The 16,529-nt window shown below is 41.9% G+C and overlaps 1 protein-coding gene across 1 annotated transcript; it reads right to left on the minus strand.

Moving 5' to 3' along the window:
* Nucleotides 1-1,596: 1,596 nt before the first annotated feature.
* Nucleotides 1,597-15,065, minus strand: LOC104332043 (uncharacterized). Its single transcript, XM_075445129.1, has 22 exons — nucleotides 15,043-15,065; nucleotides 14,738-14,790; nucleotides 13,093-13,185; nucleotides 11,243-11,370; nucleotides 10,390-10,533; nucleotides 9,637-9,720; nucleotides 8,789-8,956; nucleotides 8,624-8,720; nucleotides 8,304-8,527; nucleotides 7,568-7,721; nucleotides 7,284-7,492; nucleotides 7,080-7,197; nucleotides 6,720-6,925; nucleotides 5,870-5,987; nucleotides 5,037-5,206; nucleotides 4,194-4,267; nucleotides 3,988-4,115; nucleotides 2,847-3,036; nucleotides 2,277-2,418; nucleotides 1,927-2,023; nucleotides 1,671-1,787; nucleotides 1,597-1,616 (listed from the first exon to the last, which is right to left on the minus strand). Exons 1-22 carry the CDS (start codon nucleotides 15,063-15,065, stop codon nucleotides 1,597-1,599), a joined length of 2,757 nt encoding a protein of 918 aa, XP_075301244.1.
* Nucleotides 15,066-16,529: the final 1,464 nt, after the last annotated feature.

A 16,529-nucleotide genomic window follows, 5' to 3' on the forward strand; every position in this document is an offset into this window, starting at 1 on the left:
CATACCACTTAAAGTGCCTATACTTCTGTTCTGTTAAGTGCAAAGTGCTGGCAGCATATGATAGATGTGTCCTTTGATTTCTCAATAGATTGTGCCTGCAGACTGAGGAATAGTTAGCTCTTAGCCCACTGGGTTAACTTAGGGGAAAGCACTAAGCACAAAGTCACTGACTTGTCAAGTCTCCTGTCAGGCTTATATGTTCTGCATTTTCCTTTTATCCCCACGCTGACATATTTAGAACTCATTCCTCAATATCACAGTTCCATGGCTTTAGCCTGCACCTACCACAGGAGTAACAAAATAAGACTCCTTTAGCACAGTAGCCTCGTCTATTGGAAAACAGTCTTGCTGCACAGCTAGAGACTTGACACGTCCCTCATCATGAAGCACACACAGATTTTTCCAGAAATTACATAAAGACTTCTACTACAGATATGCTTAGAAAGCAATCAGAAGACAGACAAGACTTACAAACTTGAGCTAGTAATTATGGCACAAACTGTTTAGTGGGATATCTGTACAGGTATTATAGCAACACAGCTACAATCTTTTTTAGACACCGTACTTTTTCGAAGTACAAACAGATTCACAAAATATTTTCTTGCTCAAGCTAGCCTTCACAGAAATTCCCTTTAGTGTATTTCTATCTAATATAAAGTTAAAAAGCAGACACCTATCACTGTATCTTTAGCCCTAAGGGATAATGATACATGCTAAGCAATAGCTTTCCTTAGAACACGAAAATACAATATTGAATCTGAATTTTTTCACGTCACTGTTCAGATGCAGAGAATAAACCAAGATTTTTTCCTCCCATAAAAAAAAAAAAGAAAAAAGACAAGATAATATGTCAGGAGTTCCTAAGCATCATGTTCTTTAGTAAGGAAGAATCCTTAACACTTTGTGGATAGAGTGCACGTATTATCATTACTACTACTACTACAACTCTTCAGTAAAAGTTTTTTTCCTTTTAGGCTGGTAGCTTATTCAGCTAAGCAGTCACTGATGCTACCTGTAAGCAATTTCCCCACAGCTAAGGAAGGCAACCTGACATTGCGGAACCACAACACTGCTGCGAGATCCAGAGTTCACAGCTTTTCTGTCAACAGCCACTGTAGAATCAAGTAAGTTCATCCCTGTCTTGCTTTGAAAAACACCTTCTCTAACTGACATTAGACACTGTGCAATCCTTTGTTCATACTGAAGCTTTAAAAATGCTCAAAGTGATTTACAATTGACTTCACACCTGCTGCCACCTTCATCCCCTACTCCAAAACAGATGCTTCTAACTGCAAAGTGACTGGACACAAACTTTGGACATGTTGGCTGAGCAGACTAGGTCAGATGCAAGGCGCAAAAAAAAAAAAAAAAAGTTCAACACTGTAGAGGAACACAAGAGAACACCACACTAATTTAACTCAAAGAAAAAGGTACATCCACACAGATTAGTGGACCCTTTTCTCAGTAGACACCAACAATGTGTTTTCCCAGTAGATACTTTTGAGATGTCCTTACTTGTAAGACTGGGCAGGCTGTGCTTGCATAGGCTACCTAACTGCAACTTCATAAAATTAAGTAGTTCTTGCTTTGTCTCTGTCAACAGTCAGTGTATTCGCCTATAGGGAAAAGAGAGACGTACAAAAATCCATTATGTTACAACAGCAGTATACCTGGTATTTCAGTAGTGTCATCTAAAATCGACACCAACCTCTCCTGGTCATTTTTCTTCCTAACAAGCACTGCTCCAGATGATGTTTTCCCATGTGGATGTCGTTCTGCACCGCGGTCTAGTGAGACATTTCAACTTTTAATTTTCTGTACACCACACCCTGGGACTAGGAGTCTGTCATCTGACACAGCTCCTGACAGCATGTGCCATATTGCTGAGCAAAGATTCAGGAGTAACTTAAGTGCCGATTTCCTTACCAACTCTGTGTTTTCCAGGATTGCATCTCCTTGGACAACGGAAGCGTGACGGCTGTTGCATAGTGCTGCAGATCACCACACTGCAGTGAAAATACAGCTGCAAGACAAGAATATTTAGATTACATGTACGGAATTCTTATTTGGCAAACATCTGATATGTGTACTGACCCCAAAGGAGATGAATGGAACCCTTGAGTAGCTATATTTACTACTCTTATAGTGCCATGCCTTCAAAGAGGCGACTACTAACTCCAGGCAGCACCTGGACAGCTGAGACCTTCCACAGTGGTTGCTGCATGCACCTCTCCAGGCTCACATACCAGGACCGCCAGACTGCAGAGACATCTCACCTGCTCTTGTAACATAGTTGTGCCTTGTACGAAGGTGAACATCCTCACTTCGAATCTCTTTACATGCTGAGGAAATTTTACTCTGAGGCTATAATTAACTTCGTGGAAGACAGTTCTGTAGGAGTCTTCACTGTTTTCACACCTTTTTGGAAAGGTGAAAGAAAGCATATTTAACGTAAGCCTTCATATCTTCAACCAGATCTTTAAACAAAGCAAGGAGGTGAAATGCAGAGGAGCTTCCCTCTCTCTGTTTTTGTTGAGCCATAGCAGTATGTGTAGAGCCTCCCCCATTCATGATCCCTGCCTTTGACCACCGTCAGGGTTGCTTCTTTCTTTCCAGCTGGAAGGTTTTAGCTAGAAGCACTGTTGGCCACTCCCATGACCTGCTGCCACCTGAAGACATAGCGACTGTGCTGAAGCTAACATGCTTTCCACAGCGTAGCAGCAATTGCCCATCAGGGCAAAACAACGCATACAAGCTGGCTTCTGTCCTCTGCCTCCTTCATCCTACATAAGGTAAGAGGCCTTGTGCTGAACAGTTACTAAATTCAGGAGAGAAGCCCTCCTTACCCATTTATAAGGATGGGCCACTGTGGAAGGCTGTCCTGGCTTTGGGAGTTCGTAGCCCAACAATCATCCAGGTTTAGTTCCAGTCTCGCATCTGTAGGCTGGAGCAGTTCGACTTCAAAATACAGTGCCTCCCTCAGGTATTTTACCACAGGATATTCTGATTCCAGGTAGGGCTCTGAATAGGATTTGTCTAGAAGACAGTATTGTTATTAGAGTTTGATTTTTCCGGAGTAAGTAATCACAAACATTCTGCTTCTCTCTTCTGTCCATCACCGTTTACTCTGGCACAGTGTTACTAAAATCTGGGGGAGCATATGAATGTCAACAAATGGGGGATAGGACGGCAGAAAAAATAGTAGAAAAGGAAGAACTGGCAATGAAAGCAAAGATCTGAACTGTATTCCTTGATTCTAAGGATCTAGAAGGCACTCATCCTTCTGCAAATACCCACTGGAGTAAGGTCCTCATTCAAAACTCTCTGTAAAGGTATGGGGGGGTGTAGAAAGTTCATCAGGGCCACTGCAGTCAGGGTTTGGTGCAGGCTTCAGTTAGCCCTTTCAGCTAGCATAGTTACCATTCTACAGTAGTATTGCATGTAGCTTCTTTCACTGACACAGATTATGATTATTTCAGTCAGTGTTAACTCTTCTTAGCAGCACTTGAGGAGTTGATATGGAGAAGCAGCTGACATCACATCTGCTAGACAACACTTTTCATATGTCCAGACCAAGCAGGAAGACCATAAACATCAGTGATGCTAAGTCTGACCCGCTATAGGTAGTTTCCATTCCAGAATGCAACATAAATGGTCAAGTATGTGTTAGAGGCCTTAAAGAGTTTTCCACCTCATCCTTGGAGATATTCAAAAGTCATCTGGACATGGTCCTGGGCAACCTGTTGTAGGTGGCCCTGTATGGGCAGAGCGGAGGGACAAGATGACCTTCAGAGGTCATAATGTTCGGGGTTGGAAGGGACCTCTGTGGGTCATCTAGTCCAACCCCCCTGCCGAAGCAGGTTCACCTAGAACAGGCTGCCCAGGACCTTGTCCAGGTGGGTCTTGAATATCTCCAGAGAAGGAGACTCCACAATCTCCCTGGGCAACCTGTTCAGCGATTCTATGCAGTTTAATCATAGAAGTTACCTTTGAAAATCTTCAATGAAAGAGTAAGAGAGCCAAACCCTGGCTTAATACTGGGTGGCGAGTTCTTCTTAGATTGATATTGGACGTCAACAGTCTGCTTGACTGCATACCAGCATACAAATTTCAGTCTGAGGGAAGAGGTTTAGCATTAGGTTTTTAGAAACAAAAATACCTTGGACAACCTTCTTCTAGGGAATGACACTTACTGGTATACTGGTGTATCATTGCCAGGTCTGAAATAGAGTACATCGTTTTCATATGTCATAGCTGTGCTATTGAACTGAAAGATACACATCATTACAAACAGGAGGGTTACATTAGAGTTTACTTTGGTTTTGACACAATATACCAATACCAATCCCTTCACTTGACTGGCAGATTGCACTGAGCAGAGCACGTTTGGAAATGGCCAGAAATTATCGGCCAACAGACCTATGTCTACTGAACTAAAGCTGACTACATTTGACAGCTATGACAGTTTATTAGCTAACAATACCTTGAATATGACACAACAGCCCAGCAATGGAGTGCACTGGGCCTGAGAAAAAGAGATCAGTTGTTTCTGTTGACAAAATCAATGTATAGCATGAGATGCAACACTTGCAGAAGCAAGCTGCATTTGTGGTGACCCAAACTTGAGCATGATCTGTTCCTTTGTTATTTTGTCTGTTTTCTATTTATGCAGTACATAAGTGACAGGAACAGGACCTGCTCTAGTCTTGGGCCAAGTAGTCATTAGCAACACCTAACCAGCTTCGGCAAGGCGTATCAGTATATCTCAACAGCATAAACTCACATTCAAGTCTGTTACTAAACAATTCAGAGGTGTCAAACTGAAGACTAGTTTCAGAAAACACCTCTGACCTTGAAAATCATTTTTATCAAATAAGAACTTCTGCCCAACTGAATTTAGTATCTTCAGAAGGATGTAGATGTACGATTTAACAAGAAGTCAGCTGTGACCTTCTTGTACCTTCTGCTCAACTCTGCCAGTTCTAGTAATAACCCTACCCCAATGCAGAGTAAACTTGATGTGACTAAGCCCTTACCCTTCTACTTGTTCCACAAGTGTTCACATTGAACCTGAAGGTTGCAGTCTTCTCTGTCACTAGACTGGGTTTGCACTGCCTGTCCCTCAAGACAAGCAGGCTGGTGTCCAGGTCTGCAAGTCGTACCAATTTTACTGCAGTAATAACCACAGTACCATTGGGCAGGCACTCTGAAAGAGAAAGATACTTTTTCATACAAGGCAGGACTCAAACTCCTTTAGTTTGTAGCCTAGCACAACAAAGAGGTTCTGCATGGATTTGCTAGCAAGTTTTTTGGAAGCTCACAAGGATTAAGTTTTGAGCAAGACTCTTCAGCTCCAACACCTGATTTTCTTCCAGCTAACTGCCAGTAGAGTGTGCACTACATGGATGAAGATGAAGATTTCATTTACCTTTCCCTTCCTAGGAACTCTCACGCTCTCCCCAAAGGTTTTTTTCTAGCCAGGATTTTTAAGTATATTCAATACTGATAAGTAGCTTTAGAATGACCAATTTATCTGTTGACAACCCATCCACCCTCCACCCACTTCCCCCCACCCAAAAAAAAAATTGAACCCCAAAATCAACCACAAAAACCCTTTACAAAAGATTTTGGAGGTGCGAGGGGCAGTAGTATTTTCCATCTCCTTCCACCCCTCCTGTACTAGGCAGGATAGTCACTCCAATCTGTAATTTGACTTGCTTTGTAGCATATTACTTTGCAGGATATCTGACAGACAAATAGAGTATCACATAAGTATAAAACCCTAGAAACATTTCAGGCTGTGTGGGCTTGTGGGACTTAGCTACCCAACTGAAAAAACATTAACAGCTAATCCCCAATGCATTATTACGTATTAGTTCTGAAGGTGAAAATCTGCAGGAAATTGAGAAGTCCTTCCTATTAGCCAAAGTGATGCCATCCTTCAGGGTTAAATGGAGTGAAGCCTTTACTCCAGAGGTATGAAAATCCTGGAGATGACAGTCACAGGTTAAACGAGAATAAGACACACACTGTTCAACTAAAGTATGCAAAAACTAAGAGGGCAGGTTATCACAAGCCAAAAGTAATGGTGCTTGATCAAAGTCAAATCCACAGGAGATTTTTTTAAAATCTAGAAACTGACAAAATGAGCTTTTTCAGTCATTTTGCAATGGAGTGCAATACAAACTCCTTTGCATGTACAGTTGCCACTAAAAATAGCTCAGCCTTGAAGTGCTTGCAGATTTTTTTTTCTTACCTGCTTCTGCCAACATTCACCAATGAAAATTAAAGTGTTCTTTCAAAGGCAGAAAACAGTCCTCTATTAATCCTTCGAAGTGGGAAGTTTTATTTCACCTTCAAGGATGTAGTGTACCATGTTCATATCTGTCCTGGTTTCAGCTGGGATAGAGTTAATTTTCTCCCCAGTAGCTGCTGTGTTTTGTATTTTAGTATAAGAAGAATGTTGATAATACACTGATGTTTTAAGTTATTGCTAAGAAATCAAGGACCTTTTTTCAGTTTCCCATATTTGGCTGCTGAGCAGGTGTACAAGAGCTGGGAGGGAGCACAGCCATGCAGCTCGCCCAAGCTGGCCAACAGACATGTTCCATACCATAAACATCATGCTGAGTTTATAAGTGGGGGTTGGCTGGGTTAAACCACAGAAATATCTCACAGCTAGAGCATGCCTTTCGGTTGCTACATGCTGGCATCTTTACCTCATAGTTCACATGGGAAGAAAGGAAACGGACAGAGATCGCCAAGTGAGTGCCATTGTCCCTCAGGCTGTAGTTGTATTTCTGTGCAGCTTCTGGTGTCAGGTGCCAGTCTGAGATGAAGGGTAGCCAGTTTTGGTCCACATTCCCATGAGTTATAAGGAGATGAAGGCTCCTCCCATCACAAAACCCTCTCGCACTGGGTAGTACTGTAACACAGTCAAGAGTCAGCCAGCATGTTAGCTGCCATCAGAGTTTAAGAGAGCTGTTTAGGACTGACAGCATCCCTGGCTGAAGTTAACCCAGTTTACAGCTGAGTTCACAGCCAGGTTGGTATAATTTTCCCAAGTTCCACTAGTTTACCTGCATCTTTAACAGTAGCCACTGTTATGACTGGGACAGTGAAGATCTCACTTGTTGGGTGGGTTATGAATGTAAGGGTGACATTCAAGGTGTATGCTCTCATGTCCGCTCTCATGTACTAGGAAAATCATATTTAGAAATGAAAATCATTAGGTGATAGCATCATTTCCATACCATGGTATACTGCAGTGTCTTAGTACACACCTCTATCTTAATGCTTGGTGCATCAAATGGGATTTGTATTCTGTAGGCTTTGCTTCCATTAGCATGTCTGATCTCATATGTTAGATATCCATGCTGAACAGCTTCAGGTACAGCAAGAGTTTCCCCCTCAATGGTGAAGTTCACAAGCTCCACATCTGGGAGGAATGTTCCCACTGTCACATTCATTAGCCTTGCACTCAGATTTGAGTCTGAAAAAGAGCACAGTAACATTAAACTCTTACCAGTACCAAAACGTTCCGTAAATTCAATGTTAGGCTACTTACTGTTGGTTATAGCAAATTCTACTTGTTCAAAGGGTGTTTCTATTTCCTTGATGATAGTATGTTTGGTTAGTCCCCATTTGTCATCTTCCCACTGATGTTCCAAGAACAGGTTGATGGTGTATTTTGCCCCATGTTGTCCACTGCTCACAGAAGTCTAGAATTTCAAATCAACACCCTTTAGTATAACATGATTTGACATTAAAGTTGTATTATAGTATCTCAATGTCAGTTAGAGCTACAACTCCAAACAATTGTCCTTCTCAGCTTTGTGGCTCTGCTTTTATACTGGGAAAGAAATCTTGAAAAAAGACACCTGTGAGGAATCATAAACTCTTAAGTGGCACTTGCTGTATCACTGTTATGGGCTCTATTTTTATCTTAGATTATCTCAGAATACTCAAAAGACTTCCTTTTGAATATTGTCCCCCACCCCCAAGTTGCAAAGCATCAGGACTAAAAGGTGAAAGCTCTGCATTAACCTGAGGAAGGAGACATATTAATACTTCCATATAGGATTCTGTCCATCTACGCTTGTAAAATAAGAAATCCTTCACAAAGTAGTGCTTACAAGAGCTATCTTTGGTCAGGACTTCAGGGATTTATATATAACCTTTCTTCCCGCTCACCCCCATCTTGAATTTGAAAGGAACAGGATGAATAATTATTTCTTCCCAGAAAAAAACCCAAACAAACCCAGAAAAAGTACTTGACCTGCCACCTAACATAAATGACTAACCTTGTAATAGCCACCTTCTGCACCTACTGGTATCTTCATTGTAATTGCATTTAGGTCATTTGATAACACATATTTCTTGGAAGCCATTTCGTCAGCAGAGAGTTTGTGTAGATCCACACCAGCTTCGATAAGCACATCCTTAAAGATAGTTGCTCCAGCAGAAAGCAGTTGAATATATTTTGGAACAGTCCAGATGATTGTTTTGTTAGCGTAGTCCACACCATCTTCGAGACAAGATATGAAAGCTGTCAACTCTTTACTCTAGTCGTAAGTCAGTTGCTATACATTTGAGCACTGGAATACGGGACCACATTTCTCACCTAGAGGACACGCCACAGCAGTATCCACCACCAGGATCATCCTTTGCTGTTTGTAAAAGGTACTTGACCTGACTGCAGAAAAGGTAATTCCCTGAGCCTGTAGGAAGAGATCCGGTTAGACTTACACATCCTGGCAGCTTACTGGGTCAGAATGAGCATACCAACCTCGACCAGCTGAACCTGCGCAGCAGTGTATGGTATTCGCAGCAGAACCCTGGTGTCCGTTGTGTTGAGTCCATAGCCTGCACTCCAAGCATCGCTCACAAGCACAGCCTTTTTTTCTTCTGGCTCATGAAACACTATTTGCCACATTGAGGCTTCTGCTGCTTTTGCCTACCCAGAGAAATTCATTAGCAGTTTAAACGTTTTGTCCAAAGTAACTTATTTACTACATTGAACGATTTACTGTATTGAACTGCCCAGCAACTCTGTTGCCTTATTGTAAATACCTCTAGTGTGATACCACTCCAATCTTCTCTATGTGAGAGGCTGAGTGGGAGATAATTTTCCCTTCTCTGCAGATATTCAAAACCCATCTAGACAAGGTCCTGTGCAGCCTGCTGTACGTGAACCTGCTTTGACAGGGGGGTTGGACCAAATGACCCCCGAAGATCGCTTCCAGCCCCTACCATTGTGTGATTCTGTGTATTAAGGGCATTGGAGATTAACTGCACTGCTGCAATGTAAATATATTGTCTCAGAAGAAAAAAGCTTATCCATAGTTCACTCCTGGGCCATGAGGTCTTAGAGACAGTTTTTGTTGCACAGCCTCTTGCCTGGGGAAAACTTGATTTCTAGGCTGAGAAATCAGTTTCCATTGAAGAAATGGCCTACAGCTGCCTGTGTTTCTGACATACATCATCTCTATGCTAAAACCACTTAGTATAGAAGTTCCACCCTTCCTACTAAAATGTTTTTTGAAAGGACATTTTACGCTGTGCAGGCATAGAATAGAAGGATATTGTGCCAGAAGTACCACTAGCTTTTACTAGGAAGAAAACCTGTACTTTTACCTCTGGAAAGGCAAGAGTCCAGTCCTCAGGTTCGTCTTGAATGAAGTCTTTTACAGTCTGTGGAACCTCCTTCCTGACAGAAACCTGAAGGGAAAAAGCCTCTGTAAGGGGTTTACCGGTGGCACTCGTTTACTTGTCTCCTACACCCTATAGTCCTTTTCAATACTTTCAGAGCAGTATAGGATTGAGCTGGGAGATGAGCATTTCCTAAATGGAGGTTCCCACCCCCTTCAAGTCAAAAAAGCGGCATAGAATGCCATCATGCATGGTGCATTATCTATCAGCCACTTGATTTCAGGTTCTTTTTATTTTCAACATATCTTCCCATTTCTACTTTCAGCCACAGCACAAATCCTCTACAAAGCAAAGTCCTTACCTCCCTTCCCCACCCTTCTTCCCAGAAAATTTAATAGGGAACCTTTCTTCAGAAAGCGTACATTTCTGTTATCATCTTGAATCAGATTTGTTGAGGCAACATTCACTGAGTTCAATCCATTAGCTCAATCTTTGGAATACTATTTCATAACTTTATTGGCTATTAATGCTGGCTATTAGGCTATATAAGCATGATAGAAATGTGTCACTAAACTCCAGATGCATGCTGTGCGTTCGCTAGTGAGCTGTTCATGGTGTGGCATTCAAATTCTGCTTCCATTACACATTCCTAGCATCTAAAAAGTTTCCAAAGAGAGCATGTTTGAGTATTTAACTTCTTACCTTAAGTGCCTTCCCATTTCTGCTTCCAGTACTTACCTCCATGTAATTACTTTCACACACTAACTCTCTTGGACTCCATGGGCCATAATGGCAACTTGCACTTTTCAGATGAGTTGCGGCATTTTTCATGTCAGGAGTATGTGATGCTTTGATTTGTATAGTTACTGTGAAAACATCTTTCTGCATGGACACAGGGAATGCTTGCTTGTTAGACAAATATTTCCTAATTAGACACCATCTGCCCTTGTGAATTAAGAGCAACTTACAACATGCACCCACCAGCCTCTGCACTGAAGAGCAACTCCATGCTGAAGCATTACTCTTTTCTACTCAGTTAACTACACAGGCTAAATGCCTACAGGTGTATAGCTACGTAAAAACATAAATACTTTGGGAGGCAGCTTCAACCTGTCACATAAGGTCAGAGCTGGACAGAAAAAAAAAAGTCCCTAAAAATATAGCTGATCTTGTGTTTTATGACATAGTAGCAGTGAGCAAGCCACACAAGCAGCCAGAGATTTTGAGCTTTTACCTTAACGTGTCTCAGACACTAAATACTATAGCAGAGTGAAACACAGCTGCCAGACAGAATCTCTATTCTTATCCAAGAGAAACCATTTACCCTTCAAAGGCATATAAGTTATATGTGCTATATGTTATAGGCTTCTTCATGTGTTCATCTCTGCTTTGCTGTAGGACATTCAAATGGCAATAACATGGTATGTCCTCAGGCCTCTGGACACATTCAAATAGAATTAGACAATTTTTTTGCTAATAGACATTCAAGACTTTATGACAGCTCAGTTAATACCTATCAATAAGTAGGTAATCTTTTGCATAAAGGTTATATACAACATCACTGTAGGCAAAACACCTAGAACAGACTTACCTCTAAGCGAGAATGACAGCTTAGTGCAGAAGCACGAAACTCAATGTTACTCCAATTGCTGTAAGTTACTGTATAGCCACATTGCGATGCCATGGCCTCATCTAGTTCCCAGGCTATGCCAGCTTGATCTAGGGGCAGTTAGTGAAGAGCAGTATTAATAAGTATAACTCCAGTTCTGCAAACTCCCCAACTGACCTGCCCTTGCCCCAGGGTTCAGCTGACCCTGCTCCATGCCCTGGGCTCAAACGTAAAAGAATTGCAAAGTGGTAAAAAAGAGCTGTAACGGTCTACAGCAAGTGAGAAAGGTAAAATTACAGACAGACTGAGACAGGGAACACTAGCAGCTCAAGGACTGAAGACAAAAAAAAAATCTCCAACATGTAAAGATAATAAATCCTAAGGGGGCAAAAACCTGGGTAAGCACAGAAGTGTCAGTTAGGTCAGTGTCAAAGTTGTCAGGATTGACAGATGACAGCCTAGCAACATCAGGAGTCTGACCTGCAGCTGACACAAGCCGGTGTTTCTCTCTGATGCCTGCCTGGCCACCAGAGTCTCTTCAAGGGTCTAACCAGGATGACGAGCACGCTAAAGCTTAGCTTGGATTTTTCTAGACTATAGAACTGTCTTTGTGGGCTTTTTTTTTTGTTAATGAAAACTCTCTGTTCCAGAAATAATTGCTTTATACTTTCAAGCTGTACATATCCTAATTGCAGGATGTCTTTATGTATCTATGAAGATGCCAGAACAAAGAACATACATCAAATAGATTGTTACATAAAAAACATTCTGGACAGATGGATGGTATAGAATCATAGAATGGTTTGGGTTGGAAGAGACCTGATAGATCAGCTAGTTCCACCCCCCTGCCATGGGCAGGGACACCTCCCGCCAGACCAGGTTGCTCAAAGCCCCGTCCAACCTGGCCTTGAACACTTCCAGCTTCTCTGGGCAACCTGTTTCAGTGCCTCACCACCCTCATGGTGAAGAATTTCTTCCTTATATCTAATCTAAATCTACTCTCTTTTAGTTTAAAGCCGTTACCTCTTGTCCTAGCACTACATGCCCTTGTCAAAAGTCCCTCTCCACCTTTCTTGTAAGGACCCCTTCAGGTACTAGAAGGCTGCTGTAAAGTGTCCCCAGAGCCTAGATCTCTCAGTCTTTGCTCATAGTAGAGGTGTTCCAGCCTTCTGATCATTTTTGTGGGCCTTTATGTCGTGGACTATATCTAGACAGACAGCTAATTAGCACAGACAACTAGTTCAGAGCTGAGTTTACGTTTTATGCATGTAATCTTACACCTGATGATGTTTATAGCCCCAAAATTATCTCACTCTGTGTTCATTTTCACTTAAATGCACCACTTGTTGATTACTTAACCCATAGCCAGAGGGTCCAGCTTATTTTTCTTAACTTCATTAAGAATTTATATGCCTCCACCAGGTCCCTTAGCAGTAAGTAAAGAAAGTGGAGAGCCACCAGTGCAAAATCAGTAATGTAGTGCCAGCTTCATCTAGTGAATTTTCAGAACAGTATGTGCTGTATACTGAGAAGCATTTTTACTGGGAGGGAAATACACCAATGTTAACATGCCTAGAAACTACCACACGCATTTTGAGTTCAAAGACAGCCATGATTAGACTTGGTATTGCTAAGTTATCACTCAACAGTACTATAGGATAAGTTATACAGAAATAAAGGTAGCATTTGGCTGTTACTTACAATGAGGTGCAACCTACTAAGCTCTTTGATCTCAGTATAATCCAGGAAATTCTAGTATAGGAGGACCTTAGAGAATTTTAAACACGTCACCACGTGTAATTTCCTCTCCAAGTTCTTCTATATCAACTTACCAACAACAGAAAAGGAGAAGTATTTGTCCTCAAAGTATTCTGTGCTCAGTGTTATACACAAAAAGTTGCCCAGGCACTCTGAACTCATGGGTCCTGTGTTGAAGATACTGAAAAGTTAGTAAGTAGGGGATTAAAGGTAACATACAAACATAAATTTGTTACTTCCCAAACTGCTTTGTAAAGTCAGCATTGCGACAGTCATATTCTAGCACATCTGGCCAAGTGGTGTTGAAGGTTTTTTTTAAGCCAGCTATACTTCCAGGAGAAAAGCAAGCTCTGAAATTAGTATTCCAATAGTAACTGCCTGGTCAGCTGGCAATCCTGCCTGCAGCAGACAGTCATGGAAATAGGATTTTGGAACAGGAACAAGAAAGTACTGAATTAGCTGCTCCTATCTGAACACCTTAAATAGAATAAAACAGAAGAAGAATGTTAAGAAAATTCCCCCACCCTCCTGAAAAAGAGAAAAAACCCTAGAAAATGCAAAACCTCAAGCAACTAACGCCCCCCCCAAACAAGCTCCAAAGACACTCACACCTACTCACAGGAGGAGCCACAAGCCAACTCAGGATGAGGAGCAACCACATCAGCTACCCACCAACCTACCCTGTTCACCTGCCCAAGTACAAGCACCAGAAGCCAGTTAGGTCATGCTGGGAAAGGACCACACAGGAGCAAAGAGGGTGATCTGAGAAGCTCAAGTCCCAAGCTATCACACCACAGCATAAATCAGGCTATTGCTGCCAAACCCCTTAAAGGCAGGAAGCAGGTACAAACTCTTCTAAATGTAGGACTAAAGACCAGAGAAGACTTTTCATTTGACATAGATTTCTAATAACATGGGATTTTTCGTTTCAAACAGAAGTTTCTAGTGAGCTAATGCCAGCTAGACCTTTTTGTAGTAACAGTGCTTTTCAAGGGCTGAGAGGATCCTTCTTCCTAGAGAGTTCAGCACTATACCCGTAAGTTAACTAGAGATGCGACTTCCATGTCAGAGCTGGTCATACTAAGGTACTTCGGACAGGTGCTGGCAAACATGACCTTATTCACCCCATATTCTAAGCTACCAGGTTGACTCAAGTGCAGAAGTTATATAATTGCTCCATGCTGAATAAAGCCTCCTCCAGTATCTTCTTACTTTGATCTTTAATAAACATTAACATGTTCATACAGTGCCTGTAGTGAGTAGTGCAGGCAGTCCTAGAACCAACTCCCTGCATCTGCTTTTCCAGCACCAGCTCTGTTTTGTAAGGAAGAGGTTAAAGAAGACAGCAGTTTTGGTTAAGAAAATGGTTTCTACTCAGGCAAAGCACTGGTATCTTTATACTATTTAAAAGACCTTACCACATTGCATGGTCAATAACAATATCTAGGCTCAAGAAAACAAGACCAACAATAAAGTTCCTGTTAATTCATCAGCGCTTGTTACCAGAGTGAGGAAAGGTAGAAACATTTGTTTAATATGATGGTACATAAACCTGAAGAGTTGCCATGAGTGATTACCAATAGACACCTCTAAGTTTGGAGTTTCTCAGAAACATGTGCAAGTATCACTGCCATAAGAGTTTCTTCTGAAACACACACAGATATCACCTATGAAAAAGCCTGGAAAATGTTATGTGAAAGCAGTTTACAGCAGCATTACCTGGCCTCTTTTGAGTCCATATTTCAGAGATTAATATCCCTATTAGTAGCAACCTGTAAGAGAAGACAGGAATTAGCAGTAACTTCAGCTGTGACAACAGCTTGCTAACAAGTTTCTGTGCTTAGAAAGCTCTAGTCTGTATATTAAGCTAGTCTTAAGTTTAGAGCTACAGGTCTAGACCTGGAAATAACAATATGGAATTTCCTTGGCCACCACTAGGAAGGTAGGGAAGGTAAATCAGACAAGTTAATGTATTTAATGCCTTAGATAAATCCATTTATATTTAGGAGCTATAAAGCTCTCACCTCTGCACCAGACTCAGCTCCATTGTGCATTTGCTCAGCCTCTACGTATGGTGCTTTTTCCTTTATAGTTGCACACAAACAAAAATTTCCTTCAGCAGCTTTGCATAAAAAATACCACCTTTCCAGCTTCTCAGAGTCTTGGTTAAACAGAAAGGCTGCCACCTTTATACTGATGAAACTCATTTTCAGCTGCTTACCTTCTGAAGTATGAACCTATAATTCATGTCACCTGTTCATTTGCTTTACTGATTAAATCTGCTCCTACTTGCATCCTTAGGTTCCCCCATTTTGATGGTTGGCAGCTTCTAACTATGAGGTTGTCAGGGGGCAATAGGATTACTGGTGCTGTTCTGGTAAATTATGTGGCAGTTCATTGTTTCGGAGCTGCTTGTGTTCACCCTCTCCTGTCTGTGAAGGATTTTGCAGTCTTTTCTGGACAGCTGAAGTCTGCCAGAAGCAAATGTGTAAAATGCAACTTTAAGGCAATCGGTCTAACAAAAAAGGGAAGGAACTTAAATTTTAATGTAAGTGGTCAAAACTAACAGTGTACGGGAACCTCACTGGAGACTGATGGGTGTCACAAACTGAATGAAGAACTGACTGGGTGACCTGTGGGACACCTAGACCTGAAATCACCCCCCCATATGGGGAAAATTTACCCGAAAACTATGGAGGAGTAGATCTGACCACAGACTGTAGAAAGGGATCCTGCCTTTGCTGCATGCCGAAGGCAGAGGAGTTACACCTGTGACCCTGAGTCTGGATCAGTGATGGCTTCCCACTGATATCAGCATGGGTGCACTCTGGTCGCTGTGGGTGATGCATGGGAGTGTGATGTCCCTGGGGCTGAGCTGCTGATGGTCAGAAGGTGGCCAGGTCGCCTACTGTGCAAAGGTGTGGTCGTGGTGTCTGTTCGCAGTTTCTGTAAGTGATGAGCACTGTTTGTGTACAGTTATACCAACTGTTTGTATACAATTATAGCAGTATCAATAGCATAAACAATAGTAGCTGCAATGTTGTTTTATGTAATATAGGGTGCTAGAATTCAGTATTCCTTGCCCTGGTCGTCGTTCGGTTCAGCTGTCAGTCGCCCTTTGCAAATACATCCTCAGAGCTCAGAGCCATAGTTTCCCTGTGCAGATAATAATTTCTCCTCCTTCATGGCTAAAATATTGCTTTGATTTTCCTGTTTTCTTTGTGCACCTATGTATTTTCTAGCAGCTTTACTAGGACATAATGAATATTGTGCGTGTCAGCACATGTTGTTCCTCTGTCTGAAACACCTTTGCCAAGAGGCAAGCTTGACAGTGTTTGCTAATTGCCTGCATCCCTCTGTGTATATTTCATATCTAGACTAACCTAGTGTTGGAGGCCCTTTTGTCCTAGGTTTATGCTTATAACACTAGGGTTTTGCTCCTTCCTTTGCATGTGTGAAGGCTGCAGGAGCAGCGGAGCTGGAGGACTTCTTTGTAATTAACACCGATGTC

The sequence above is a fragment of the Opisthocomus hoazin genome, chromosome 2, assembly GCF_030867145.1.
Source record: "Opisthocomus hoazin isolate bOpiHoa1 chromosome 2, bOpiHoa1.hap1, whole genome shotgun sequence".
Taxonomy (NCBI): Eukaryota; Metazoa; Chordata; class Aves; order Opisthocomiformes; family Opisthocomidae; genus Opisthocomus; species Opisthocomus hoazin.